The following is a 16,173-nucleotide window of genomic DNA, read 5'->3' as shown; positions in this document are numbered from 1 at the left end:
ATAAATTCACTGTCACTCTACTTAGAGTTTTGTGGCTTGTAATTCTTCATATAGGGTTGGTAATTGTTTTTTCCAAGGGCCAAATCAAAGGCACAGGGGTCCTGGGCTCTGTGCCAAGGTCTCTAAGTCCCCTGGACAGGGTCTGGATCCCTCCAGGGCAGCCAGAGGAATTCCCTGGGCTCCAACAGGTGCTGATGGGTGTTTTGGTACGGTGCCTCTCTTACAGAACATTTTTTTCTCCTAATTCTTTCCTTCCTCCTCCAAGGATGCTTTTGCAAGGAAGGATGCCAGATATTATCTTTGTGCTGCAGTGATCACACTAAGTAATGCAATTACCAGGTCTGCCCCACAGAATGAGCATCCTGGACAGGAGTCATTTCCTTAGTGTCTCCTTCTCAGCTCTGTGTTTTCCAAAGTACACCCCCAAGTCTGCAGTCAGCAGCAGAGACAAAATATCCCCTAGGTCCAGAACATCTCTTCCCAGGAGTTTATTCACTTAAACCTCCCAGCCTCAACAAGAGGAGTTGATTCCTCAGTAGGATCACATTTATGCAGAAGAAAAATGTGTTGACTACTGAAAAGCAATTAAAAATGGAATGCTTAAACACCCAAATAGGAATTTATGCACCAACTTCTTGTTGATTTGTTAAGACTTTGTGTGCATAAATATATATATTTATAAATATATATACAGCATTTCAGAAAAGAGTTTCTTTGAGAAATTTATTGTATCAGAAGGTGTCCTAAAATATTTTGTAAATATTTTATCATATCCTATCAATACATTTTCAAGCAGAACAAAAAGAATGCTTTTTTTTCAATTGGAAAGAAACTTGTCATCTGCAAGGTTTAGTTAATATATATATATATATATATATATATATATATATATATATATATATGCACAAACACCCAGAAAAGCTCAGTAGCAGCTGAAATTTTGAAATAGTTCAAAATTATGTGTAGAAACTCCTAAAATTAATTTCCATAATTTAAAAAGAATTCTGATGGCATGCATTTGTGTTCAACATATTTTTTACAGTGTTTTCTGCTCTTGGTCAGAAAGAAATGAAAATTTTCATCTCAGCTCCTTGCCTTTATCTCTGATTAATCTTCAATAGAGTTAGACTTAAAAAATTATTAAAATATCTCCCTCTTCTTCTCCTCTAGAACTTTTAAAACTTTCCTTCTGGGTTTTTAATCTTATGGAATGTCACAGTTGTATTTTTAATGCATTTAAATTAATTGACAAAATTCAGACATTTTGTTTTATATGGGAAGGAAACATTAATCATTTTAATCAGAAGAAAAAGATAACACATTAAATTTTTAAAATAAAAAAACCCCAACCACCTAAGTGTCTGCAAGAAGGAGACAGATTTGTCCAGGGTTGTTTCTGTCGCTGCTCAGGAGGAATCCCAGAGCTCGGAGACACCTGAAACCCGGATTTCCAGACACTCAGCTGTGTTTGCTGCTGCTGTCTGGCTGGGAGCCAAAGCCAGGAGGCAGGAAAATGCTGACTCTGGGAGCAGGCAGGTGCTGCTCCTGTCAGGGAATGGCTGTGGATATGCACAGAAGGAACTGAAGCTCCTGGGTGAAGGATAGATGGGGGGTAGCACGGTCAGGACGGATGGAGACGAGAGATCTTTGAAGCCAGGGCTTGGAACTTGGGTTTATTGCAAAGGGCCTGGGTGCAGGGCCCTGCTGGAATTTGGGGTTTATTGCAAAGGGCCTGGGTGCAGGGCCCTGCTGGGATTTGGGGTTTATTGCAAAGGCCCTGGGTGCAGGGCCCTGCTGGGATTTGGGGTTTATTGCAAAGGCCCTGGGTGCAGGGCCCTGCTGGGATTTGGGGTTCATTGCAGAGGGCCTGGGTGCAGGGCCCTATTGGGATTTGGGGTTTATTGCAAAGGCCCTGGGTGCAGGGCCCTATTGGGATTTGGGGTTTATTGCAAAGGCCCTGGGTGCAGGGCCCTGCTGGGAGCTGCCAGCCACAGCTGGAGCAGTCCCGAGAGAAGAGAGGGGGAGAGAGGATGAGGGGTTAAGTGCATAAAAGCATAGGAAAGTAAAAGGGGTAAGAGCATAGAAAAGTAAGAGTTAAGAGGCAAGAGCTAAGAGACAAGAAGTAAGAGTGCGAAGTTCCCATTACAATACAATAAATCATCTTCTGTGTCGAATATTCTAATTCTCACTAACCAATCTAGTACAATATACAAATCCTATAGCATTTCCATACAGCCTACAAGAATCACTACAGTACCATACTGTGCTACATTTTAAACCCTAAAAACTACTCTTTAGACCCCTTCTGCCAAGCTAGCAAGGTCTGCTCAGACCCTTAGACCTGCCTGCAAGCAGAGGGTCTTGTTTCATCAAAAAGAGATTACCTTCAGCCAGCCACACTGTTGTTTTCCCATTGTTCAGTAACTAAAGAATCTCAAAGCTTGCTTTCATTTCCATCTCGCTTATAGTTTCCATATTCTCAAAATCCTTTGCCAAGCAATCATATTTATAAGGCTTTCCTGTTTCATTTTCCCCAACACCTGGCATCCTACTTTTTTTGTGGGCTGGGCTTTGTGGTGCCAAGCTTGGCACTTCCTGCTTGCCACTTCAGACCACCAAGAGTTTTCTGAGGTTGAATTTAGGGCTTCCTGCTGTTTATCTGTCTCCTCTCTGTCATCATCTATCTTCAGTGTTTCCTGCTATGTCAAATGCATCCTTCCAACACCAGATCCAGATTGACTAAGTCACTTTCTTCTTGACACACATTAGAAAAGCTCCTTGCATCTTTTCAAAACCAGAGTCTTTCTTTGCAAGGAAAAAGAGCCTTGTTCATACCCTGCAAAGTGATGTATTGCAGAGCTGGCTGATAAAAAGAGCTCAGTGCAAACTGATTTGCATCTTAAAGCAATACAATTAAACCAGCACATATTCTGTGTAGACACTTTCTGTATCCTAGTGACCCTGTGATTAAGTTAGATTTCTCTCTAATTGCTGTTAAAATAGAAGTTTAGTGGAATCCACATACATTGCAGAAGCCTGAGTTTGTTGAAGCCTCCACCTTTCCTTGCAGGATTTTTCCAGTGAGAAATGTGTAAAAGACACACATCTCTAGAGTATCTTGCAAGCTCAGAAACAATGTGATTTTGAGCCCTATTTTGTAGCCACTTTGAAAAAAACATTAATTCTTCCATTGTATCCAAAAAAGATGTTAGTCTCAGATCTTTGGAGAAAGTTTCCAGCTTTTCCAACTGTTGTGATCCAGTGGGTGAGAGATGCCCCTGCTTGAGTTAATGTGCAGATAATACCACATACCAAAGTCAATAATACAGATTTTTATTAATAGTAAATGTGGGTAGAGAGACAGAAAGAAATAGAAAATATGGGGGGGTGAGAGAGATCAAGCAAAAGGTAATCATCACCTGTGGACCCAGAAACATCCTGTTGGTCCTTCACCCTTCTTGGGAGGGGGGGAGGCCCCAGAGAGTTGTTTTTCTGGGGATTCCACCTTTGTGCACTCCAAGTTCTGTGTATCCATGGAACACAGATGCCATTCCCATCCTTTAGGGTGATGTGTGCACCAGCGAGTGCTCCCTTGCTCTCATCATGCCACAAGGGGAAATTTTGTCCTAATCAAACACACCCTCAGGCCTGGAATTAGCACCTTTCTGTGACAAATTTATGCCACCTGTGCTTATTTCAAGTTGCCACTGTGGTGACTTATCTTATGGCAAGTTCCTTCTGTGGCCTTGACAGTGTTGGGAGGCAGGGAATTGTGACGGTGCTCACAGGGGTCTCAAGATGAGGGAAGAGACGAAGATCTGACTCCATGTTTCAGAAGGCTTGATTTATTATTTTATGATATATATTACATTAAAACTATAATAAAAGAATAGAAGAATGAATTTCATCAGAAGGCTAGCTAAGCAAAGAATAGAATCAGAAAGAATGATAACAAAGGCAGCTGTCTCAGACTCTCTGTCCAAGCCAACTGACTGTGATTGGCCATTAATTATAAACATCCACATGAGACCAATCACAGATGCACCTGTTGCATTCCACAGCAGCAGATAATCAATGTTTACATTTTGTTCCTGTGGCCTCTCAGCTTCTCAGGAGGAAAAATCCTAAGGAAAGGATTTTCATGAAAAGATGTCTGCAACTGGGAATTGTGTTCTGTCCTTACACCTGGCCACAGGGAGAATGGAGGCAGCCTGGTAATGTCAATTCAGACAGGAGCCTGAGTGGGATGTATCCCTACTCAAGTTGTTTGCCTGGCAAGAGTGTTGCAGGATCATCAGCCTCTTAATTAGCTGGTGCTCTCTCCAGTTGTAAAGCAAATTGACTAAACATTCTGGCCTAGTGAAGAGATGGTTAAAACACTCACAGCCTGTGGCTCTCTTTGCCCTTAGAATTTTTTCTGATGGATTAACAGTGCTGGGAACCCAAGAACAACTTTTTCCTCAATATTTCATTGTCAGGCATTTTTTCTCATATCCCACTCCACACAATCCATGAAGTATGGTTATTGTTCCCTGTTATGAAGCTCCTTGTGCCTGCCTGCTAAACCCAGTTGCATCACTTGTGCTGTGTCTCCAGGAGAGAGGGAGAAAAGAGGATTAAGTTTTAAAGAAGACAAAAATGTAATGCAAGGGAAAAAAAAGATTTGTGTTTTTTTTCCCCATTGTTGGGGTTTTTTTGTGAACTTTGAGAAAGTAGAGGAATGGAAAGGGGAAAAAAGCTTTCCTATGAAAGAAATAATCTTCATCATTCAATCTTTGGTGACTCTTTTGAAAAGCTGAGTTCATACAAGGTAAACAGAAGGGAAGATGAATAAGTTACCTCACAGTCATGGTCAGGTGCTGCAGAGTCCACAGTGCCTGGTAACTTCTTACCCTTTTAGTTAACATATTGAATTACAAAATGTTTCCCAGGAAATAGCTCAGGATGGATCTCCTTGCTAGAAAAATGAAACCACATTGGTGAGGATCACAGGAACTGCAGATTTTGCAGGCTGCTCTAGCAGGAATTCCCAGGAACAGCCCTCTGTTGGGATCTCTCGCTGGTCAGAGTGACCCCAAGAAAAGTTCCAAAGTCTCTTTTCCCAGCCTGGCGCTTGAAGAAGGAGTCAGAGCTCTTAATTTCTCAGTCTCAAGGTTGTTTATTTTATCTTATCTATAAAAATTTTCTCCTGGCCTGTCAAGGCCAGCTCAGCAAGACAGGCCAGGCACTCTGCCTGCCCCCAGGGTAGTGTTATATCTTTATTCTAAAAACTACATATACAATGTTTACACTTCCCAATACCTATCACCTATGTTAGACAGTGAGCTTCTACTCCAAACCAATCTGTAAGTGCCAACATCACAGCAGAAGGTGGAGGCCAAGAAGAAGGAGAAAGCCTGGACACGCCCAGTTCCCTCCATTTTGCCTCCTGAACCCCCATATCAAAAACCCCAAAATCTACTTTTCCACCCTGTGATAACTTCACTGTTATTCTACCTAAAATGTTGTGGCCTGCTGATCTTCATACAAGGTTGGTAACTTGCTCCACGGGTCATAATCAAAACCACAGGGGCATTTTGGGCTCTGTGCCAGGGTCTCTGAGCCCCCTGGCAGGGCTCTTGGCTGCTCAGGACAGCCAGAGGGATGTCCTGGATTCTGACAGCCCTCCAGGGAAAATCCCATATAACTCGTGTGGCACTCACCACTTGTGCTGGCAAAAAACAAACTCTCCTAGGGAAATCAGGCTCTGCCAATAACAGTTGAGAATGTGCAGCTCTGAAAGCCCTCAATACATGAAATTGGAAGTAGATAAACAGTGTGACACAGAATACACACAGGGAAACCATGGGTGGTTGTAATGCCAAAAAAAGTAGCTGGGAAAGGTACTGTGATCAACAAATGAGTGAACCTTACCTCCAGAGTTCTTAGTCTTATCTCAAAAATCATTAATATGCTAGGGGACTTTATAATTCCCAGAGATTTAGTTTCAGCTCTGGAGGGACGCCTGTGGGTGAGGAAATTGATAAACTAATTCTCTGATCAAATCTCTTCCTGTCAGGAGCAGAAACCACCTCAGAGACAGTTTTAAAACTGTGCCTGATGTCTTTCCCTTGCTCTCCCCAAAATGTGGCTCAGGGTGCCCAAGGCAGAAATTCCCATCATCCTTGCCTGTTCCAAGGGTGGGAGGTGAGGACTGAGGACTGAGATCTTCTCTGGCAGCACTGAGCAGCATCCTCCACCCCTTCCCGTGCTGTGTGACTCATGCTGGGGGGAAGAGACATTGTTATGAATGTAAAGCACACACTGGCATCACAAAGGAGGAAAAGGACCAGAGACAGATAGAAGGAACCACAGGAAAAAGAAAAAAAAATAAAAAGAAGAAGAAAAAACCATAACCAAAAAACTCCCCAAACAACAACAACAACAACAACAACAACAAAAAACCCAACAAAACTAAAAAAAATCCAAAAAACCAAAACCTAAAGCAAACAAACAAAACGCAAAAAACTAGCCAAAAAACCAACCAAACGAGCAAAAAACCCCACAGGGCAGGTTCCCTCTTCTTTGGTACTGTGGACATACTGCAGAAAGGAGCAGCAGGTTTGGATCAGGAAAAAGAGAATCTGCTCTCTCCACCAACCTTACATAAGAAGTTAAAGGTACAAAGAGATGAATGCAGCTTTCTCCAGAACCTCCCTCTAGCAGGGCCCTCAGCAGGGCCCTAAAAAAATCATCACAGGGTTCTAAAAGCTCTGATTTTCCTTGTGAAATGGAGAGGAGACTTTCTCCAGGCGTGTTTGTGTATAAGCACTTTGTGAATAACACCTTGCAAAACTTTGTACAACGGCAAGGACTTGTAAGTCTCTGAATTTTTGTGTGTAAACTGGGCTTCCCACCTGTCATCTTTTGCAAATTTTCTTCTCTTTCATCACAAAACATCTGCTTGGGGGTTAGAAGGAAAGTGGAAAGGCAAAATCATGTTCTTTACCATAAACATCTAAATTCCTGTGTATGCCAGGAAAAAGAGAACTGCCTTTGTGTCTCAGGCTGAGATCTCATTCTCTCCAGTGCAATCAAATGAACAGCTGTTGCTGTGGAGCTTGTCTAAAAACATCTCTCTGCATTCTGCTCACTCAGGTCTTTTATTCCTGCTGTTCCCAACATTTGTAGTTTTATCTCTACTCAGAGACATAATCAAATGCCACAGGCAACACCAGCCAGGGGCTGAATCATATCTTTGCCTATGCCATATTTTCAAATTCCAGCAGAATTCTTTGATACCAAAATGGTGCAATGGCTGAAACACAGATTTTATGAAAGTTGAACATGAAAAAGAGACAGACTCATGCTGGTCTTCATTTTCACCCTCATTCCCTCATTCACACTCTATTCTCTTGAACCTTTTATGGATTTCCAGAGATAAATATTGCTCCCAGTGTGTCTCCTTCTACCAACTCAGCATCATTTAATTTGGTGGCAGTAGCAGCACCATTTCTCAGGCCACTGCTTTTCACCTGCCACATCACTGTTCAGGAGCTTGGCAGGAAAATGTAAAGGCTGGAAGTTAACATGGTATTGCAGGGAAAAGAGGGAGGTGCTCACAATGCAGGAAATGCCACTTGAAAGGTTGAATGAACAAAGGTCAAATTAAACTACAGAGGGACTGAAACTGTTTGGATCTGTTTGGAAGTGCCTGCATTTCAGGTGACACCTGCTCCCCATTGTTTCCTTAGTAATTTCCAGAAGGAGAAGGTCTGTGACGGTGTTCACTGGGGTCTCAGGTTGAGGGAAGAGACGAGGATCTGATTCCATGTTTCAGAAGGCTTGACTTATTATTTTATGGTATATATTATATTAAAACTATACTAAAAGAATAGAAGAATGAATTTCATCAGAAGGCTAGCTAAGAATAGAAAGGAAAGAATGATAACAAAGGTTTGTGGCTCAGGCTCAGCTCTCTGTCCGAGCCAGCCGGGCTGTGATTGGCCATTAATTATAAACAACCAACATGGGCCAATCACAGATGCACCTGTTGCATTCCACAGCAGCAGATAATCAATGTTTACATTTTGTTCCTGTGGCCTCTCAGCTTCTCAGGAGGAAAAATCCTAAGGAAAGGATTTTCATAAAAAATGTCTGCGACAAATGTCTGTTTGAGCCTCATGTCCATTCCCTGGGCCATCCTTACAGCTGAAATTACAGAAACATCTGGAAGAGCTCTTTGCCACCACAGGCTGAACTTTCCATTGGAATTTCCAAATACCTGGCAGAGCAAAGGACAATTTGTCCTTTATTTAGTTCATAATTTCTGCCTGTGGAGCTGTTTGGACTGCATAGACTCTTTGATGCTCTCCTCAGGACTGAAACCCATGCTGCCATGTCCCAATCCCTGTGCTGTCTGTCAGCCCCATGCTTTTCCGGCTGACTGGCACCTCCCTGCTGGCATTGTCGAGGTCCAGAGCCAGATCCTGACTTCACCCTTTACCCATCCATGTCTTTAGCAAAGACACTGGAGTCTTTTTCTCACCATCAGTGGAAATAACTGATGTAAACCTGAAGGCGGGATTACTGCCCAAAAATTGGAGATTAGCAAAAGTACAAGTTTAGGCAAGTTAAAAAAAAGAGACAGAGTGTTTGACTAGAAGAAAGATAGAAGATACAGGAGCAGAAGCATCATCTGTATGAGCTACTCCTCATTCTGTGCAAATTTTTTTTTGCATGTCACTTGAAGAAGTAAAACTCAGAATCTGGCCAGTGCCTGCATGGAGCCTGTGCATCCCTGGCCTTTCTGGCTCTTTGCTCCCATGAAGTGAAAAGAAATCCTTTCCCCATCTGACCAAAGGGGTCAGGATAATCTCTTCTCCTCCTGCATGGAGCCAATCCTGCTCTCCAGCCCCGGGGAGAAGAGGCAGGATTAATGACTGTGATCAGTGTGTTTCTTGTTTGCAGATACTGTGCACCAGGAGGTATTTTGAGAGTATGATATATGAGTCACTGTGGGATGCAGCAGAATGTTTTAGCCTTGCAGCTTGGAGGTACATTATTCATCTTGTCTGGGCCTGTAAAACCTGCAGCCCAGAGACACCCTGAATGTGGTCTGCAGAAGCTCAACTTGAACCTCCAGGGAAGTTCCTTGAAAGTGTTTCTTAAAAAGACATTCATTATTTTAGTTTTAAAAAAAAGAAGATAATACCTCCAGATCTCCTTACCCTTTCTTCCCCCACCCCTCCTCACTTTTCTGGCTTACTTTCAAAGCCTCTAAAGAGAAGGTTGATTGGTGGCTGGTATTTGCAAAAATCCCTTTTTTCAGCCTTGTAGCACCCAACCTTTATCACAGCTTGTGCCCCCTGCTCCTATCCAAAAGCTGCTTTAAATTGTTATATCCACATTCTGCCAGCCATAGCCTTGCCAGGGAAGGGAAGAAGTTAGCGCACAGAAGCACTGTAAAACTCCACAGATAACACAGTTTTGTTCAGGAAGAACACTAAATTTGCAGCAAATTTCAAATGCATTAGAAAAGGTTGAGACACCTGGAGTAGCTTGATGAGTCTGTAGTGAATCAAACTCTTGTTGGTAGAGCATTTGGGTCTTCATCCTTGCACCAGTCCTGGCTACACTGTTCTCTGAAACAGCTATGGAAAAGGTGGGTGTGATTTAGCTGTCTGATCTACACAAGACATTTCTTGACCTCGTGGATTTTGCCAAAGAACAGACATCTCTCATGGAAAACTCAGCAGGATGTAATTGCTCTGCGTCAGGTATGAAAAGGGATGGTTGGACTCATCCCAAAGCCAAAGGACTTTCTCAAAGTGACCAAAACCACCAAAGAGCTGATCCCTGTTAAAAAAGAAAAAAAAAAGATAAAAGAAAAATCAAGAAAAACTGTTTATTATTTGCTAGACACTAAACTATTACTTTTGGCCTTAGCTGCATTTTGTTTGGTAAGTATTTTCAGATCCTTTTAGCTTAAACCTGCAGAAATGCTGCCATTTTCATATAATGACGTTTAGTAGTAATGTGAAGGTTTTGCTAATTAGGAAATAGCATCAAAGAATTTTCCTATTACTAAGCAAATTCCTTCAGATTACTGTTTCACAGACAAAAGCTGGTTTCTGTGTGGTTGGTTTCTCCATCTCAATGTAAATCTTTTTTACCAGAATAAAGGAGAACTATAAGATTTGTCCTTCCCATAGGCCCTTACCAATGCAGTCTACAGTTAAAATTCCATTCAGGAGGGATTTAAGTCTCCTAAATTACAAAATATGCCTTCAGTTAAGAGGAAAAAATGCACTCAGATTAGGTAATTTGTTGGAAACTAGAAATTCTGTGAAGGCGCGGGTGTGTTCCCCAAGAAAAATCACTTTTTATCATCATGTCTGGAGCTGCATAATTCAAAAAATTCATGGCAGCACATGACAAATACAACATATCTGGTTTTGGCTGGGTGAACATTTTAACAAGAAACTGGTTTTTCACCATAGATCCAATCCTTTCACAAAGGTCAGGGCTGTCCTCAAAGAGTTCATCAAGGGGAAAAACCCTGTTCTTTTTGAGCAAGGTTGTTGCTACACTGAAGATCTTATCAGGAAAAAGGCTACTACTATTTGAAAAATCAACCTTCTGAATACTTTTTGATCTTTCAACTCATTATTTTTGGTAAATCCAACCTCTTCTACTGAAACAATCAAGATATACTGTCAAGTTTTCAGATTATTTGACATTTTGACTAATGGTTTCTTTTCCCTTTGACTTCCCACCTATTTTTAGGTGAAGAAATGCTGGTTTAAAACTTTACAAAGTTTCATTTAAAAGAGGTCAACCCAAGTGTTGCAGATTTTTCCATTACATAAAGTGACATTTCAGAAATTCCAATTTCAAAATGTTTTGTCATTTTTAAACTTTCCCTTCATTCTGGGGGGTCCAACCTCGGTTTATCCAGAAGTTCTGTTATGTTCATTGCTGGGCATTTACCTCAGTCCAACTTCAGTAAACAGGAACCTTCCAGACTGGTCTGTGGTGGGCAGCAGGAGCATGAGGAAAGTCTCTGAGGGGAGCTGAAGGACCAGCTCTTTCAAAAGCTTTCTCTGCTTTCCTTGCCCACACTTTTTTGAGTTGATGATGACTAACATGATCCCAAAAGACCCTGGCATTTTTTTAAAAAGGAATATTCTTTTGAGTCTTTGGTGGCTCCAGACAAGAAGATCATGAAATCTTTGGTTACCTACCCTGCTGAGAGGCTTTGTGGAGTGAGTAGGATGCCTTACCCACCTAAACCAAAGGGCACAACAGCAGGTGTGTAAACCTGTGTTATTTCTATCTTGCTGCTTTGAAACAGCTCCCTCCAGCCCGCAGATTCGCCTGTATTGTTTGATATTGCTTCTGCCTGAAATATTCATAAAGCATTATGCTTAAAAAATTAGGTTGATGAATGAGAAGAGACAGTTCTCCTAATAAAGTCATTGACAGAAGGGCCGAAGAGGTTTTTCGGGGGCTTTTTTAATGTGTGGAAGCTTGTCATTTGGCTGCTGCAGATTGGTCTGAGGAGCAAAAAAATAAAATGAAAAAACCCAAACAAACAAACAAACAAAAAACCAAACAAAAACCAAATTAAAAAATCAAACAAACAACAAAGACCAAAATAGAGTAGTAGATGGCTCTGAAGAAGAAAGTGTCCCAGCACATCGATCATTTGTGGAGACACAATTAAAACATTGAGGATTCCTCACTCGTTGTAATGAGGAAACAAAGAATGTCTCAGAACTTAAGGAGCTCATTTGCTTATACAGGACCTGTCTTGTAGCTGACAGATCTCTTACTGGTGTCCCTGCTTGATACCACACCATGGACTGTAAAAAATAATGGTTCCATCACCATCTAAATTGTGCAGACGACCTCATTTGACTAAAAAATGTCTGATTGCCCACCAGTTTAACCTGTCAGCTCCCAGGATCCTGTTTCAGCCAAGAAATTAGAGTGTCACCTTTGTTTCACCAGGTAAAACAAATAAATCTATGGCATTGTTGTTGTTGTATCTCTTGCAGACAAACAAAGCAGTGGCCAAGGGGGATTTCCACCACGCGAGCTCCAGCTCCCGGCGAGCTCTCTTCCTGGCTGTCCTGTCCATCACAATTGGAACTGGCATCTACGTCGGGGTAGCTGTGGCTCTTATTGCCTACCTGTCAAAAAACAACCATCTATGAGCCTCAGGAAAGGGGGAAGAACCAGCCAAGCCAGCTCCTGCACGGCAGGAGTCCCCAGCACATCGGACTGAGCAGTTTTCCAAAAACAAACAGAAACTTTTGGGGGCAGGTACAGGATGAAATGGGCTTGTGCATTGCTGTAGGGTGGGAAGCTGGAGGGGCTGGGGGGAGTTTCACCATTTGTGATGCACAAGTCTTGCTTATCTTCATCAACCCCTGTACAAAAAAGGGAAAGAAAGAGCAAAACAGAGACAAAGAATGAAAAGAAGAAAAAAATAAAAAGAAGGAAAACGGGGAAAGTGTGGAGAAGGGTGTTTTGCCTTTGCCTTCTTTTCAATATGGTGTTTACAAGCATCTGGCAAACTGACCTGTTCTCTTATTACCTTCTTGGTCACCTGAACTTTGCAGCCAGCATGAGCTTGTGCTTAATTTGCTTGTTAAGCACGGCACTGAGGTCTGGGAAAGCACGGACAGCGACTGGTTCTCTGAAAGAGCAATATAAAAACAAGAGGAAGGACATGGCTTGTTTTGTCTCTTGAGTGCAGGACTCGTTTGCCTAAGAGGGAATCAGACACCTCAGTGTAGAGTGGTATTGCTTACTCTTTTTGTTGGGGGTAGGTTTCCATGGAAGGAGAAAAGGGAATTAAAAACATTTTTACTTCCTTTCCTTGTTTTTGGATCAAGGTGTGCCCCACAGGCCCACTCAGTGAGGAACAGCTGAGGTTACCACTGCATGACTCGGCTCTGCAGACTGAGTACAATTTCGAAGTAACGTGAGACCCGTTGTAAAATTAATTCCTCCATCCAGTCACATTGTGATAACAGCACTTTACTGTGGCATTATTGCTCATCTGGGCTGCTCCACCTTGCTGTGGAGACCTGCACAGCAGTCAGTGCAAGAAACCTGGGGAAAAAACGCAAACTGAAATACTAATAAGTTTTTAATTAAGAAAAAAAAAATCACGGTGTAGCATGGGAATTAACCAGAGAAAGGAATGCTTCATACATTTCTGGGGTCCTGCTCATACACAGACCAGTGAATACCACTCAGATCAGAAGCTCACAGCTCAGCTGTGCATCAGGGACACGGCATAGCCATGGAGAGACAAGTCTGTTCCCCAAAAAGCAGAGCAGTGGTGAATTGTAGGGGAATTGAACCTTGTCTTTCCTTCACTGACTGAAATGATACATTTATTTTCTTCTTTACTTTCTCCCCACACTCAACTGTTTTTTTGTCTTACAGATTTCCCTGCATTCGACTATATTTTTTGTCTAACCATTTTGTCCCACCCCAGGGTGTAACAGCATCGACATATATATGTAGCTACATATATATTTACACAGAGAAGGGAAAACCAATCAAATCAATTCCCATTTTATTATTCAACTGCCTCGTGTTTTACAAACATGGTTTCTTTAAACAAGGATGTCATCAAAGATGTTTCCCTCCAACTCTGTATTGTGTGCCATCTTTGCTCTGGGACAGTTTTTTTTTCTCTTGTTTTAGGTTTCCATTATTTTGGTTTGAATTTGACTTCTTTTGGTTTTGGGGAAGGGAGAACAAACACATGCAATCCTATTTTTCTGGTAGCTATACGGTTTATTAAAACACATGGTATACAGCTACTGGTGCTCTGTGTGACACTTTTTTTTGGGGGTGGATGTGAATCTTTAGACCGAGTGAAACTTGGCTCAGCTACCTTGAGAGGTGCTTGTATGGACCCTCTCATGCTGCCCCTGGGCCCAAAACCTCTTGGAGTCACTGACAGGTTTTTTGGCATTCAATTCACAGATCCATAGAATGACTTCAGTGGGGTGGGAACTTAAAAATCATTTAGATCTAACCCCCCTGCCACGGACAGGGATGCCATCCACATTAGATGGCAAACTGCTGGGCTACAAGCTAAGCCTGGAGACTGGCAATGTTCTCCCTGTCCCTTCTGCATATGTATTATGCATGATTTGTGGGAAATCAGTCAGTTTTTCTCATAAAGCCTGAGCTTTGGAGTACATGGTATTGAATTAAAAAACACTGATTATTCCCTTAAAGGGAAAGGAACTAGTATTTCCTAGCCTTGATTTGAAGTATACATGGAGCTCCAAAAAATTAGAAAGCAAATACAGGTACTGTAAGGTCATTAAGCAAGCCTAACAACTACAGCAACAACAACAACAACAACAATAATAATAATAATGCCATTTTAAAACCAGTCTTATGGTTGAGGACTCTGCCTTATGATCTTTGGTGATTGTGCTGGCTGAATATTAACCTGAGAGGCAAAAGCCAGCTCTGGAGCTAGGAAAAACATTCCCACAAGGGCAGCCTTAAAAATACCACAGGGGCCCTTGCACCCAGCTTTAAAAAGAGCATTCCAAACACAGGGAGTTCAGCTTTCCATGTCCCCATGGCCCCCCAGTGAACAGCAAGCAGGACCAGCAGCACTCTGTGAAAGATCTGCATTGCAGGAGCACCCCTGGAAGCATCGCCTGGCTGGAAGCTGGTGTTCTTGTGCTCCACATGCTGAAGCAACCCACGGTGTGACATGGAGCTGGCACTTGGAAGGGCAGTCCAGGGTGAAGAGCAAGGAAGCTAAAGAGGGTTTGCATGCTGGGGAGGTGGACCTGGGCCCCACTGCAGATGGGAGTGGGGATAAAGCTCCCAGGGATTGTTTTTGTGCCTTAGTAGGGTCCAGTTTGCTGATTGTCTGAGCTGTGGGTCACTGAGGAGCTGAACAGGCACCTGTGTCTTCCTAAGAAAAGTGATGCTGTCATGGCCTGCTGCAACATCTCTGGTTGGCAGAGCAGATACAATCATCTAAACATCTAAAATCCTCTAAGTCTGCGGCATGAAGACCAGAAACTCCACCAACACCACTTTACTCCATGTGGTCATTCTCTCATCCTTGGAGAAGAGCAGGAATGGTCCATGTGCAGTGAGCTCCTATGTTTGGATACAGGGACATCTTTAGTTTACAATAGATCTCTTCCACCCCAGAGAGGGAGGAGAGAAGCCTTTCTGAACTGAGACCTTTTTGGTCTCAATGAGGAGGTGTTAAAGAAATGGCACGGGTGTCTTTAACCAGAAGATAAAGATCAGCTGCAAGGAAAAATCCCAAACTGTTAACTCCAGGGTCAGAAAGCTCCAACTTAATTGTATAATGTAGGATGTCATTGTGGATTAACCTCAAGAGATACATGAGGAGTGCTGGAGATTCACTGAGAGGGAAGAAAAAAAAATCCTTCTTTCTGAAAGTCTCACAGTTCAAGGGAACAGAAATACTCAGCAAATAATTTGCTGGGTCAGAGACTAATATTGCATCTGTCATCTGACAGGATTTCATAACTCCCTGCTACCTCCATTGATTTTTTTTTTTTTTTGCCTTCATTTGGGAATCTCCTAGCCTTGAGCATTTTTATAGCTCAGTCTGAAATTAATTCCTCCCATCATCCAGGCAATTCCCACCACAGAGCCAGCTTGCAAGAGCTCCCTGCTGAGGAAACAAGAGGGCAATGCTTGGGAACATCACTGTACACCAAGGGGAGAGCAGCAGAGGAAGTGACAGCCACCTTCTCTGGGCTGGCTGCCACGCATCTCTCACAATTTGGGAAATGCCACCTGCTGACTCGCAAAGGAAATTCAAAGGCAGCCAAAAATGTAATGCAGTTAAGTGTCTATGAACTTCACTGTAAGGAGGATATGAGAAAGGGCACAAAGAGAGAGTGGCCTGTGTTTTACACATCAGAGAACACTGCTGAAAGCCCCAGTCAGTGCTGGACCCTCAGACAGAGGGTCTGCCAAGTCTGCAGAGAAAGTGGCTCCAATCTCAGAGATCATTACACTTGTCTGAGTAAGGCAAGACCACAGGAGAGAATCTGCAGAAGGGCTGCACCTGAGAGATTTCTTCAGGGCAAGATGCAATCTAAATATCTATCCTTGGCTCAGAGAGCTTCAAATCCAAGAAAGGAGGCAGAG

At 42.6% G+C, this 16,173-nt stretch overlaps 1 protein-coding gene across 1 annotated transcript in view; it reads left to right on the top strand.

The window, feature by feature from the left end:
• The window catches only part of SYNDIG1 (synapse differentiation inducing 1), a 51,470-nt gene extending 39,167 nt beyond the window's left edge, over positions 1-12,303 (top strand). The window contains exon 4 of the mRNA XM_059469122.1: positions 12,042-12,303. Within this exon, the coding sequence (XP_059325105.1) occupies positions 12,042-12,200 (159 nt within the window). The 3' untranslated portion in view covers positions 12,201-12,303. The remainder of the gene's footprint in view (positions 1-12,041) is intronic.
• Positions 12,304-16,173: the final 3,870 nt, after the last annotated feature.

The sequence above is a fragment of the Ammospiza nelsoni genome, chromosome 3 (assembly GCF_027579445.1).
Source record: "Ammospiza nelsoni isolate bAmmNel1 chromosome 3, bAmmNel1.pri, whole genome shotgun sequence".
Lineage (NCBI taxonomy): Eukaryota > Metazoa > Chordata > Aves > Passeriformes > Passerellidae > Ammospiza > Ammospiza nelsoni.
Note: the sequence above shows the minus strand (reverse complement) of the source record. Positions and strands in the feature narration are given on the sequence as shown.